The following is a 14,809-nucleotide window of genomic DNA, read 5'->3' on the forward strand; positions in this document are numbered from 1 at the left end:
GGGACAGTGAGCCTCTTTGTGTCTTGTGTGCTGTTAAAATTTCCTATAAAAAGAAAATAGTAATCCACACAGGAGAACTCGACGCTCAACCAAACTGCAAGGAAAATAATTCAATATGTATTCCTAATTCAGCTATACAGGCAATAATATCTGCATGTTGCTTCACTGAAAATCAAAACTTTTTGAAAATCAAAAGTATTGTGATAAGTCCACTGGTCACTTGATGGAGTTTAAAAAGACCAATATTTTCAATCAATTCTGCCTTGATGTAAACTTTACAAGTGTGTGTTTTCGACCACTTTAAGACATCTGCTCTAAAGCATGGAGGAGTAAAAGTACAAATGAGGGTAGTTGAGGGTTAGAGGAGTGCTTGGCTGGACGGGAGGTGAAGGGGTTAAATGAGCGGGACAGATCCTGCTGAGCCAGCAGCAATACGTTTAAGTGCAAGGTTTCATTGTAGCAGATACAGAACAAAACTCCGTCCCATTAGTCATGCTAGTAACTGAAAAGATTCTTCTCACTGCTTAACCCTTGCTGCGCCACTAACAAACCACAGCAACGACATAAATAAAGCACTTGTAATTGGTTAATGGCTCCTGTGTTTGTTTGCAAATCTGCACATCAGATGACCTTAAAGCAATTAAGTGAAGTAGCCAAGTGTGTATACGTATGCAAAGTGAAATGTCCAACATGGTGCACAACAGGACAATGAGTCTGAATTCACACACAGAACGCTACTCGGATGGAGTGACCTTTGAGGGGATTTTCTTTTCTAGACTTTTTCTCTGTTTCTTCCCCCTCCCTGTCTTCTGCTTGAGCAAGCCTCCCACACCATGCTACACTCCACACTATCTGAGGGGCTTAGGGAGGAGAAGGCCAGCATACCCTTCCTCCAGTTGGAGCAGGGTAGAACCGCATTCATCATAATTATCATCATCATCACACTGTCTTAACCGAGACACACACCACAGCAAGGCAAGTGGTGCAGTGAAGAAACAATGGAACAAACCAACCACGTAAACAAACCCATAATTGGAGGACGCAAGGTAACTCGGGTCATTACACAAAAAAAACAAAAAACAGTAAGCTGTACTCAATTCTGAATGTTACAACTGTAATTGTACTGTAGTTTTTCTTTTTGCTCATAATCTGATTTTATCATCGTGTTGATAAAAATAAAAAATAAAAAAAAGACTGAAAGGCCAGATTCAGAAGACAAAAGGAAATGTTAAAATTCACACTCTACGTCCTGTATAAATGTAACAAACACACAACTTAGCATTCAGGAGAAGACATATGTGTTAGCTCAGAGCTCTCTCCAGCCCATTTGTTTTAGTGCTCCAGAAAGAAAAAAAAAAAGGAAAAAAAAAAAAAAAAGAGACATTTGATCCTAATTAAATCAAAATGGAGCATGAAATGCCTGGTGATCAAGACACAAAAACGCAGCCTTGGTTGTTTGTTTTGATTACAGCAAACTGATGCAGCAATGCACTGACATCTCTATGTTAACTCAAAGAAGCTCTAAACGTCCCACGAGGGAACTGGTACTATTGTTCCTGGCCAAATGTTTAGCAATAATAAAACAACAATTACCATTCATCATTCTCTCATTTCCCCTCTCATTACTGCAGTTACCATCAGCACCAGGTAACAAGAAAATGTGACAAGCAGCTTGATGTGATTTACAGAGATGAATGATGTGCAGCAAGCACGAGGCCTGTACTGAGCCACACAATATCAGCAATATTACACTGGAAAAGCTGACTGTTTACCAGAGATACTTTCTCATCCAAGGAAAAGGTTATGAATTACCATGAGGAATAAAACTTATAGCAATATGAGTTCAAACAAAAAGAAACTTAAAAATAGGCAAAACAGAGGTTGGCAATATGTGGAGAGTACATAGCCCCAATGCTTTACGGTTGCAAAGCTTCTGCCAGTGCATAATACCCTGTCACTTCAGCATTTCAAATATGTTCAAAGGTCTAGGTAAAACCAATTATACTCAACTGCATACATGAACTGATCTAGTTATTCTCGGACCTGCACGGAAGACACGTTGGACGAATTCCTTCAATGTACCGAAGTTCAGAATCGACAGAAAAAGGGTATTCCTTGCATGCAGCGTAGTGTGATTTGCTCACAACAAGTTGGCACCTACAGGCACAGAGCCTCGTAAAAACCTGCTGATGATGACTTTTACATCACAAGCACGATACCCTGAACACCACATGCTAACGGAAGCGCAAAGTATAACATCTGCGTTTTTCTTTTATTGGGGAAGTGACACATAAAGAATTTTCTTCAGCAAAACATGAATCGGCACCTGCGTAATTTTGTTGACTGACAAGCAGCACGAAAGGGAACATCTGTTACACTATCACACAAAGGCAAATGATAACCAGAGTTTGGAAAAGTTTTGGGTGGTGTGTGAACGGAGTAGACTGTGGACACATTGTTAATGCAGGAACATTGGAGTGTGCACTTGTACTGGCAGTAAATAAAATGCCTGCCAATAAAGTCTAAGGCAGTTCCAGTGTATCTGATTTTCAGCTGCCGAGGCAGTCTGCACATTCTGTTAGCGCCAAAGCAAAGGGTCATTATACATTAGGTCTACAAGGTGACAGATATTGAAAGAGCCAAGAGCTTTGCTGTTTGAACGTCCAGTAAGCGACCAGGCAGGCATAATAGAAACCTGTTTAGAGGTTTGTACCGTTTTAGGGGGTCATAATTTGCTGTTCTCATAGCCCTGATTTAAGCAGCTGTTAAGCTTGACTCGCCTGTCAGGAATCCTCTCTAATTCTCCAAATTGAGAGCGCTCTGGCCTCTGCCCACTTCACGTTAGACACGGACTGCTCTTTGAGTCCTTCACACAATCCGACTTTAAAAGAATTCAAATTAAAAAATCCCTTAAGAAAAATTTTAGGGAAGAGAGCAGCTCCTATGGATGTGCACTTAAGGCTTCGTAAATTTCACGACCTTTTAACGTGCCAAAAAGCTTAATAATTCAGAAAGCATAACATCCCCTTTTCCTCCCCACTATCACCAAGTCCTTGATCTAAACTGAACAGAACTGAATTCAAAATCTCAATAGATCTACCGGCCATTCAACTTAATGCCAAAGTATGGAGCTACTTCACAAGCCCTCAGTTCCAGCATTGCTGCTTTTGTTTGTTGTTGTTGTTTTTTAAAAATCTTGTTAAAGAGTCTTTGTCAAGCAATAACCTCCACTTTGCCTCCATATCTACATCAGGGTTTTATCAATTCCACAATCTATGGGATCTATCTGAATCTATTGTGGGAATTGAAATAATTAAAAGCACAGTATCAGTGGAGAGTGTGAAAGCTTCACTTACTCCAGTCTTATCACAGAGCCGCAGGGTGTTGAAGGAACCCATGGCAAAAACCTCCCCATCTGGAGCCCAGGACAAAGAGGTGACCGGGTAGTCATGAGAGGACGACAAGTGAAGCAGACGCCCAAAGCTGTCCCATACCTTTGGAAGGAGGACACAGTTTAAGACACGATTAAACAATTCCTAAACACGTCTATAAATTTAAAAAAATATATATTTCCAAAAAACAGGTTTGGATGCTTTATATGAAATGCAATGATTTGCAATTAGATGTAACTCAAACCTTAAAGTGGTGTATTTTCTAATACGAGCTCTAATAAATAGCACAAAAAAAATATTTTGAAATTGAGGATCATGTTATTTTTGGAAAGGCCATGTTAATTTTGAATTGGAGCCAGAGAAAAGGTTCCTTTGTTAAGCATTTGGGAATTGAAGAGACCGTGAGCTGTAAAGCGACAATGTTTTCCTCAAGTCTCTGCGGATCTCTGCCACTCTGAACAGTTTTCAGCCTTGTCCATTTGTGTAGATGGTCTTTTTACCTTTAATCTTATTATGTACTGGAGATGATAAGATTCTGATAACTTCCAATTTCATTTTTAAAATTGAAAGTTAATGAACAAGCATACATGTTACACATTTTTTGGGGGATATACTTAAAGAAAAACAACCCACTGACTTTATATTTACAGTCTTCTCCACCGGACAGGATAAGATCATTGACGGAATTCCAGTCCACCTTCAGAACAAGTCCATCATGAGCCTTCCACTAAAGAGACACAAAGAGAGTAAGAAGTTCAGCGAGGAAACGAAATGACACCATAATGAGGTGAGAGGCAGTGCTGATAAATCCCCTCACGTTTGCTCAGTTCAAATAAAGAATCAAATAAAAGATAAAGATAAGCACCAGAGAGGCTGACATTGATTCTTGATCTTGACCGTATTTGAAGTTTATGAACTGATTTCTATCAAACTCACTTATTAATGCCAAAATCGTATGTTACAGAGTGACAAAGAGCAGAAAGTCCCATCTTGTTCCCGCTGTGTTCACATACCAGAATTTTATTGTCCAGTTTTTGTACCCTAATTGCTCTTTCCCTGTGTCCAAGGGAAACACTGATAAAACTACGCACATGTGTGTATCACTGTCCGTGTAAGTGACTGAAAATGTCAAAAAGGAATTTTAAGGGGTCTCCCTACACTGGTGACTTCCATCATTATGTTGGTCTCCAAGGGGGTCTGAGGGAGAGGTGATGAAGTTGGACATTTAAGTGTGTGTGTCGATGTGTCTGTGCTTGAATCACTACACGCATGTCTGGTAATGGCTGAGAGAAAGCAAAGCACACATTAAACCCTCCCCTGTTTATCCAAGGTCCCAGGTGCTATTCGGCTTATACATAAAAAAAAAATGTATACATGGACAAGAAAAATACTCAATGGTGTAAAAGGTCATCTACAGAATGATATGTTCGTAGTGAATGTGTATGGTCATTAATTCACTGATCTATCAAGGAGGCTGAAACGGCAAACAAAACAAAAAAACTAACAGAAACTGTAGCAGCTCTGCTTCAGTTCCTGCAAAAAAAAAAAAAAAAAAAAAAAAAAAGGGATAGCACAGCTGAATGCTGCCTCTGACATGTGGCACACAGCTAAATAATAGCTGGCTTTAAAGCAACATTAAACTTTAAAGCTACATTACAAACTGCAGCATAGCATGCAGCTTGGGTTGTACATTTGCATGCGTTCATCACTGACAAGAAAATAATTGACTTTCAGTTGTTTCTTTAAACTGCTTCCTGAATCCGAATGACAGTGCGAGATGTAGTAGAAGGCAAAAGATGTCGCAACATTATTAAAGTCCTTCAGTAAGTTACAACCTGAGCAGACACTTGGTCGTCACCAACAAACCTCAGGAAGAATTCTGGTGGGATATTTGACCACTCCTCGTGGCGAAGCTGGGAGCAAAGTCCACACATTTTCAAGAGGGTTAAGATCAGCAGTTTGGGAAGCCCATTCCAAAAACTTTCATGGTACCCTACTTGATCCATTCTTGAACCAGTTTTGGTGTGTGTTTAGGGTCATTGCCCCACTGGAACTCAGAAATCCTTTGTTTGGTTGATGGTTTGTTAAAGAGCTGTCAGGTAGTCCTGCTTCTCCCGATCCCTCAGATTAACAGATGGAAATGTTGTTGGGGGTGACGGCCTCATCTTTACTCATCCAATTGTAGCTCTGGTCAGTGTGGCCTGACAACTCGGCCTTTATCTCATCAGACCATAAATCTTTCCTCCAGAGGACTTTTTCTTTGTCCGTGTATTCATTTGCAAACTAAAGCCAAGTTTGAGGGTGTTCATAGCAGTTCATCTCAGTTCATGGAAATGTAAAACTGACACTAGCGATCCACGCGTTTCCAGTTCATTGCATACATGTACCCTGGTAGTTCAGGTTTTTTTTTTGGTAGTTCCTGGACTTTGACATTGCACCGTTTGTTTTTCAACCCAATGAGTCTTGTCAAACAAACTTTTTTTGTGTTGGCATAGAGAACTACCACCATCTGTAGTTAATCATGATCACTAACAGGAAGTTTAGAGGCCTTGGCCTTGTCAAGTTAAAAAACATTTGGGATCTTTCAGCACTGATGAATTAATAATCTGTATGGGTGTAGTGGGCAGGGTTTCCACCAGTATATTTCAAGCCCGGTGAGCAGCCAGGTCCAAGCATCGGGATTTCATTCCCTTTATTTTCAAACCAGTAAGAATTTTTTAATAGATGTTTATTTGGACAAAAGCTAAAAAGTAAAGTTAGGTGATGTGTTGTTGTAACTGGTCAAATCAACAGTGTGTACGCAACAAAAAAACTGTTTGAAAGTGTTAGAAGAACTATAAAATAAGTTTTTTTAAACTAAGTACCAGAGAAATGCTATGATTTAATGCAATTTAAAAAATATATACATTATTTACCCTCGTTTTTTTAAGCTGATATCTGAGCCCTTACAGTCACTTATCACAGCAGGCGAAATCCTTCACCGCTGTACGAGGAAAACAAAGAGACTAAACACTTCTGTCAACCTCAGGTGAACAGTTTCTGTTTCCTGGCAATCAAAAGACAACAAAGCTGTCATGAAAATGGCACATCTCAGAGGAAAAAAAACACAAAGTTTTCACGTGTTGTATCTTGCTCCACGTGTCATCTATAAACCGCTACCTAGCCCTAAAACGAAAAATAAAAGTAGTATTGTAAGTACTTTTTAAACTGTATTTTACAGTTTGTCATTTCATGGATCATTTCTTGTCATTTCAAAAATGTATTACTTGTCCTGCATTTAGAGATGTATACAAATTTTGTTTCCACTAAACCAGCCCCAAATTTCCCCCCTGATTCAGTAGGGGAAGGGGGCCTGATCAGACCACTGGACATGACCAATCAGAGCAGACTAGGCGTTTTGGGTTGAGGTAAGCCACCCTACCTTCTACTTTTACAGGAAACGTGTAAATATTTGTAAATTATTAGTATTCTGCATACTTCATTCGACCTTTAGGAAGGCTAAATTTCAGATCTTTTACTTCTCTTTCTTTCTTTTTTTTTTTTTTTGCTAATCTTTGCAGAGCAGCAATGCAACGCATCCTAAGTTGGAATCTTAAAAACTGGTTTGCTAAATTCACAGGGGAAGAAGGCGGCTCTGACAGATCTCCAAACAGTGTCTTTCACCAATTCATCCACCACACTTCACCATGAAAATGCTTTATTTCTGCAATTTGATCGTTTATTCACTAAAATATGACCATTTTTCCACATGCATGTTTTTGTTTAGTTGCATAAAGGACCTGCTTCTGTAATTTCGACAATCTTAATGATAGTGAAAATTAAACTTGAATCTTCAACAAGATAACTTGAGATTCACGGCTCTCGTGGATCTATTTTACAAGTTTTCTCTGAACACAGCAAGTGCGAATTAAATCCCCTGTTGTCAAAGACGACACAGAAGTAGTAAGAGCTGCATTTACACTGTTCTATATGTCCAACACAGGACCCTCACTGAGGATGGACAGTACTAGGCCACTGTGACTCGGATATCATTAATAGGTACATTATGACTTAAATGCATTGCTCTTTATTGGGTTTTATGTGTTTGTGTGCACATGAGAGAGTGTTTATGGAAATGGACTCAATGTTTCTTTCACAAGTTTTTTTTCAATTTGAAAGAAAAAAAAAAAAAAAAAGCTGTGTACCTGTAAGACTTTAGCGCTGGGCTGTAGAGGCTTGATGATAAGCTGCCTTCCCGATGTGTAGAGTATCCTGTCTGAGTCTGGACCCCAGGCCACAGAATATACAGGAGACCCTAGAAATGCAGAGAAATACAGACATACAATCTCTGATTAATCAAAGTGTTGTAGAGCAATGGACTGGACTTTTGACGATTTCTGATGCAGCTGTACAAAGATGCTGTGCCCTCTGTCACTGACAAACTAGACGTTTGTGTGAACAGCAGCTACAGCAGAACTAATTCCTCTACTCAGAAGGTATCACATTCCCTCGGAGACCTCAGAATCAGCCTAACAGCACTTAGCTTACAGGGAAACCAGCTGAGAAAAATCGGTCTAACTTCTACATAAGCACACGTGTGTGCAGACATGCACATGTTAGAGGGAAAGTGTGTATGTGTCTGTATGCGCGAGCTTGTTTTTCTATTGCTCTGAGGTTTGACTTCTTTATGGGGACCAAAATGTTGGATCCTAAAGAGTTAGCCACTTAAACGAGGGTGAGGACTTTTAGGGTTATAGTTAGAATTTGGTCTGGGTAAGTGTTAGGATTACGGTATTCAAATGTGATTCTTAAGGTTAGAATAAGGGGCTGGGAAATGTATCATGTCAATGGTGTCCCCATGAAGACAGTAATACATGAATGAATGTGTGTGTGTTTGAGTTGAGTTGTGGCTACACGCGTGTGCAGGGGAGGGGGCCTGACATTTAACCTCACTCCAGGTGCATGTGGTTTCTCACAAATGCCAACTGGTCACATGATCTAAATCTGACGAAGGCGATGAGAGGGGTTGAGACAAGTTCCTCTTTCCTCCCTCTCGCTCGGTTCCAACCTCTTCCTAGAGCTCACTCTTAAAATGGGTCATAAGGTACCCAAAAAGAACAGCGTGATCCTGCAGCGTGTGTGTGTATACACGTGTGTGTGTGTGCGTGCATGTGTTAGGTTCTGAGGCGAAGCAACACCTGCAGTAACCTGGGTGCCATGTGGTAGTGGTGTTTATCTAAAAAGCAATGCTACTAAATCCGGGCACAGAGCTACAGATCTTTAGAAGATCCCATGATCCAGCAGTTTATTCTGAAAACACTAACCAAAAGAAACCGCTGCTACATGTAGCCATGTATTCCTGTTTCCCTGCTAGGTTTTCTACAGCTACTTTCATTCATCAAAGGTTTTCTCCAGAAGCCAATTTTTATCCCCATTTTTTTTTTTTTTTCTGTTGCAGAACTGAAACAAAAAAAGTTTAATAAGTCAAACTGCACAATAAATCAATTAATAAATAAGCCATCTGTGAATGCTGGAGAGAGGAGCGTAGCATTAGGAGTAATTTCTTATGGCCTTTAATAAAACTTCACTATAAAGCTTTGAAAGTTTACGGCACTTCTAATGAAGGAAAACCATAGAACTGGAACACTCACTCTGCTTTTCTTCTACTGAACACAATCAGATCCTCATAAGCCAAAAATATACATATCCACACACCACACACAGCTTTATACAGCTGCGTAGCCACACAAGGAAAAAAACAAAAGCTTTCCTCTTTGATTACTCATTTGAAATAAAATGGAAACTGCAGATTGCTCAGTCAGTAGAATAAAAAGAAGCAAGAGCAACAACAGAGAACATGTAAAGTGTGACAATATGTCTGAAGGAGTGCTGCTCCACAGGCAGTTGCTGTTTGTCTGATGTCAAACAGAAGTAAGATGAGCTGGTCAGCTGGTGTCACGTCACTAAAGCTGTTTTCATACATGAACGCGGGAGATCCTCCAGGGAATGAGTGAACGATTAGGTCCTGGCTTTCTCCACCGGCGCCATTCACACCCGCATTTCACAACGGGAGATTCTCTGCTGGAGATGCACACTCACAACTGGAAATATCATGGAGTGGCACCTGAGCAGAGTACAGAGGACGCGGCACATGACAGCAAAGTACAATGTGGAAAACTCTGTTGAGCGAGTCAAGAATGGCAGATAATGCTCATCGATGACAGATTTTGTGTTAGTAATATCAATAATACATTTATTCAAATGCATACGAAATGCGATAGACAGCGCACACAGTCACCCGCTGTAAATGTTTCAGGAGCGTTTACTGCAGCATTCACACATCGGCACATGCTGTATCGTGTAAGCTCTGCAAGGAGTCAGGAGCAAATGTTGCAGGCATTTGCAATCTACCATCTAGCCCTCATGGAACATCTCCAAGACAGTTCAGTGAATGTTTAATAATGCCTTAAGAGAAGGAAAGGGCTGTAACAATAGGTGTGAATGAAGCTGAGCCCGTATGGGTCTCGCATTTGTTTCCTTTTTTGTTTTTTTTCTTGACGTCACAAGAGACACTCTTTGAGAAAACAAGGTCCAAAAGAAAAAGAAAATATCAGCCCCGTCTGAGCGTGAATTAGAGAGACAATGTAACGAGGAAAGAGAAATCTACTGCGGCCAACTTGAATATACAGGTGTTAGCTTGGTTGTGCACATGATTTCCAGATGTTACAAGACTTCCAAGCATAACTTTGTATATAAGAAAGCATTTGTACAAAAATACAGTTTAAAGCAGAAAATGTACTGGATTTCAGAAGAAGTGGCTTCAAGGTGAGACATTTTTACAAATAATAAATTCTTTTTTTCTAGGTTTACTGTCCTCTAGTTATTCACGCTGCAATTTACACAGACAACTTGAAGGAAAATGACATAAAAAGAATCACCTTTTTGTTGGGTGGGGAGATGGGGGGGGGGGGGGGTGACATAATGTCAAACCATCATTGCATTAACTTTGTTCAAGAAATTTTTTTTTTTTTTGTCTAGTACCAATTAGCGTAAATAGAAAGGTCTAACATCTTGCACAATCAGAACTAGACTTTCTGGTTAAAACCAGCCTTTTTGGCAGTGAAATCACTGGAAACCGTCTGAAGTTTGACCTCCTAAATTTAACACAGGCAATCAGCCTATTTCTAAATGCTATAGTACCAGAATAAAAAAGTGCTGACTGAGTGATCATCATCTAATGTGCAGCTTTACAAAAACACTAATAATGGACAACTGGCTTTGTTTCAGTGAAACAAAACAAAAGTCTTATTTGTTTTTTTTCCTGACCTTGGCTGGCTAGTGTTGAGCGTAGCATCCCACTTTTTGACCAGATCTTGATCTGTCCATCTTCTCCGGCTAAGAGAAGAGAGAAACAATTTAAATGAGCATTAGGGACTACTGAATGTTTTAAATCCTCATTTTGATGAAAATAAAAGAGAAGAAAATACAAAAGACTGTTTGAATGGAGATAAAAAAAAAAAAAAAAAATTTAAATGAAAACGTGTTCAGGTCATCTCAACCTGTGATAAGAGCAGTCCCATCATAGTTCCATCTTCCGGCCAAAACCGCTCCTTTGTGTGCTTCGACGCTTTTCTCAATGCGTCCCATCTTGGAGGCAAGGTGGAATTTTCCTGTAGTGAGAGAAAAAAACAAAAACATACGCTCTATTGTACAAAAACTTCGAGCTGATGTGAGTGTTTCCAGTCTTACATTTAAAACAGTTATGTGTGCTGTAATACACTGGCTTTTAAATGGATGCATTCTTATTCCCAGATGATTCATATGTGCGTGTAATTTCAGTGGCTGCATAAAGCAAACGGACCGAACTAATTTTTATGGCCAATCCAAAATATTAGTCAAGGGAAAATATCCACTAAGCTTAAAAAACACATTATAATACATGGACTGTATAAATAAATGCATCACAACCACTCCCATTACACACAATTAGCATCAAAGCGATACTTCTCCAATAAACTAAATTACAAACTTGAAGCACGAAGCAGTTGAGTGAAACTAAACTGTTTCTGTTGGTTGAATTGGAGCAATTTTCTATTTGCTAGACATGAAAGGGTGATCAGGCATGGAGACAGTTATTGAAGACGCTAGCCTAACATATACTTTGTGGCAGTGTATATTAAAAATTCAGAATGTTCTATGTAATTTCTGGCAGCCTATAACTGCAAATCAGCACGCTGCCGCTCTCTCCCGTTTCTAAATTTGGACGCCCCAACAAAAGTGCATGTTACTGATCCAGCAGGTAGTCAGCAAAACAGGCATGTACAGCTGCAGGAAAAAACAACCAAACTTTAAACTTAAAACAATGTTTCTATTTCTATCACAACGCCGTTATCAGCAGTCCAAAGTGTGGGAAGTCCTTTAGTGTGATAGATTGTTTGTTTGCTTGTAATCTGGGAAATGTTTTCTTATGATGTCTCATAACATCATATATCTATTTCTTTTTTTTTTTTTTTAGCCCTATTCATATGTTGTTTAATAAGAAACAAACTAAAAAAAATAATAAAAAGAGAAAAGGGCCAAAGATATCCCTCATGGTTAACTTGTTTTACTCAGTGCCAAGTCTATTTCCATTGAACACAATATCCTCTTTGGTAGAATGGCACATATTTCACTTAAGTCATGTTGCTATGCCCTTTAGCGATAAGGAAATAAGAATCTGAAGTAATGTAGTACAAGTATCATTTAGATGTTGTATGTTTGGATTTGAAAGGAAAGACAGAATATCACTGTTCATAAAATGTTTGCAAGTGTAAAAATTCAAAATACACAGAATAACCAACACACTTCCACGGGGATGGGAGGCTGAGTAATCACAAAAGGTTTAGAAAAGCCACAAAATGAATACAAAGTCCCACAAGCCTTACAAACCCTGGCTGTTAGACTGATTTCTTTTCAACTGGACCAAAAGTCACACAAAAGGTTATATGTGCAGTGCAGAATCTTCTTTGATTGGGATGTTTTGGGGCACACAATAACTAAAAGAATAAATCCACAACTATCGTGCTCACATTTCTCTTCTCCTATTTCAAGCCATATCAGTAGCGATTAATATTTGTGCAACTTGAATGAAACAAGAAGCCTGAAGAAAGTTGCTAAAGTGAATTCTAACAGAGTTTTCACAAGTCTCAAGTCTGCCAGAGAAAATTGCTGCTTCAGTTTGTGGGTGTGTTTATGCAACCCTACACTGCCATTACAGTTGTGACCACACATTGCCTGCCATAGCTGTACATCCATACTCTGTGTTTATATCTAATATAGGATGAAGAACAGACATAAGAGACCATGTCACAGAGACTGTATCCCAGAGTTAACCAATTCAAATGCACAGCAAAGAATCCAACTTTAGTGATATTACACTGAATTCCTCCTAAGTATAAAAACAAGACTGAGAAATGAAAAGAATACCAGTGAATGAACTAAAAAAGTGACGTTTTTGTCAAAATGTATTTTACTAATTTCCTTTTCTGTGTATACAGATAACGGGAAATTATTTCTGTCGAGTAGCTATGCAGTGAAATCTGTTGATAGAAACAAAGCTCTGTAGCCTGGAGGATTTCAGAGAACACATATAGACTTACCATCGGTGCTGGTGAGGACAAAAATCTCAGCCGGTGTCTGTTTTTTGCCACCAACAGTTTTGGGGAACCAATGTAGGTCAATAGGGTAAATGTCTTCTGGCAATCTGACAACCAGATTGGTTTCATTGTTGAGCAGGTTCCACTTGAGGATCTGATGATCCTCACTACATGAGTACAGCTCATCTGCTGTAGTCCAACCCACACAACTCACAAGTTCCTTATGTGATATGCTGTTAAGGACAATAATCAACTTTTTAGTATTTCAACTGACTGTATGAGTAGCTTATGCAATAAAACATCTTCTGACAAGTCTGAATTTGATACAGGTTACGTCTAACAGTGGAAAGAGCATTTAGTAAAGTGCTGCACATAAGTGGAGTTTCAAGGTGACTGTTACTTTGACTGATTTGTTTTCCCTTCTTATCTTAATAAATGAGCTGATGGCTCAATATTTAACAAAAAAAAAGTAGTTTTCTCTGCAATGGTTCGAGATTAAGTAAATAAATATACTGCTAAAAACATCTTTGTGTTTTACTACCTTCCTTTCACCTAATATATATGTAAATATACACACATTACTGTATATTAACTGGTATTTATAGATCACTTTTTTCAAACTAAATCTGACTCAAATAGCTACAACACTAAGCACTGTTTTCAAAAGTACTTTCAATATCAATCATTTCATAAACTCATTCAGTCAGAGGAGCTAAACCAATAAATATGTTTACACTGTTTGTACTGTTGTATTCATAAATTTGGACAGACATATAATACAAATATATACATACATGCATACGGTACACAAAGTCTTCGGTTGCCATTGGTTACATTGCATAAGCCAAACAATCATTACAGTGCGATATTATCACTTAAAGTAACAATAAAGATGGAAGAAAAGGTTTTGAAGTTGTGTAAATATTTGAGCAAGAGAGTAACACGCATATTGTTGTTGAGCAAATTAAACCATAGAAAGGATATGTTTGGGTTCCTTCTGGAGCGATGTTTTTAGCCTCATGGTTGCTTTGTTGTACTGTATCCTAAACGAACAACAACAAAAACAAAGTCATTTCTACAAAGTATTTAATCGCGGATTTACAAATTCATATATGACACTTAAGTCAACCAAATACATAAAGAAAAACTTCGTAAGAGTCCAAAACCATAAACCTATTATGTTTACCCCGTAAAGGAAGCAAAGCAGTTGTTAGTTTACCCTGGTAGCTTGAACGGTAAATGAAACAAGCGTCTGCAGTTGCTACGGTACCTGTCATTGTTGCTAACGTGAATCCTCAGATGTATCCGTGTCGTGCCTGAAACTTGAATGCTAACGGTCTTCTGATTAGCACGGGGATCATTCTGCCGTCACTGAGTTTACTGTGAGACAACCACTAACGCATACGTGTAATTTATTATAGATCGAATTGTCAATAATATAGAAAGAAACCATATCCCTCATCAGTCAGCATGTTTTACCTCACGTATAAAGGCTAACTTTTGGTAGCCATTTAATAGGGTTGAGAAGAGCTTGGAAAGTGAGTTATCGCGAGAGTTGCCAATCTCGCCCTCTTCACTGCAGATCTTTCTAAGTATTCGTAAACAAATACCATCAAGCGTGTAACATTATCTATTAACATGTATTAAAATCAAAGTACATTTACATTAATCTATGATACAATTAATCTGAACAGTTTCCTGAAATATAAACTATATCATAGGGCGGGACTCCTTTCTACTGTAACCAAGCAACCGTTTGAACGTAGATGAAACATTAGGTTTTGAGCCTTATAATAAACTAAC

At 38.8% G+C, this 14,809-nt stretch overlaps 1 protein-coding gene across 1 annotated transcript in view; it reads right to left on the minus strand.

Annotated features, from left to right (window-relative positions):
- The window catches only part of ift80 (intraflagellar transport 80 homolog (Chlamydomonas)), a 50,275-nt gene extending 35,744 nt beyond the window's left edge, over positions 1-14,531 (minus strand). The window contains exons 1-8 of the mRNA XM_075473321.1: positions 14,277-14,531; positions 13,988-14,049; positions 13,010-13,228; positions 10,931-11,041; positions 10,698-10,766; positions 7,577-7,686; positions 4,030-4,119; positions 3,357-3,494 (exon numbers count right to left, since the gene is read on the minus strand). Coding sequence (XP_075329436.1) covers positions 3,357-3,494; positions 4,030-4,119; positions 7,577-7,686; positions 10,698-10,766; positions 10,931-11,041; positions 13,010-13,228; positions 13,988-14,027 — 777 coding nt within the window. The 5' untranslated portion in view covers positions 14,028-14,049; positions 14,277-14,531. The remainder of the gene's footprint in view (positions 1-3,356; positions 3,495-4,029; positions 4,120-7,576; positions 7,687-10,697; positions 10,767-10,930; positions 11,042-13,009; positions 13,229-13,987; positions 14,050-14,276) is intronic.
- Between the last annotated feature and the right edge of the window lie 278 nt (positions 14,532-14,809).

Source organism: Odontesthes bonariensis, chromosome 9 (assembly GCF_027942865.1).
Source record: "Odontesthes bonariensis isolate fOdoBon6 chromosome 9, fOdoBon6.hap1, whole genome shotgun sequence".
In the NCBI taxonomy this organism is placed as follows: domain Eukaryota; kingdom Metazoa; phylum Chordata; class Actinopteri; order Atheriniformes; family Atherinopsidae; genus Odontesthes; species Odontesthes bonariensis.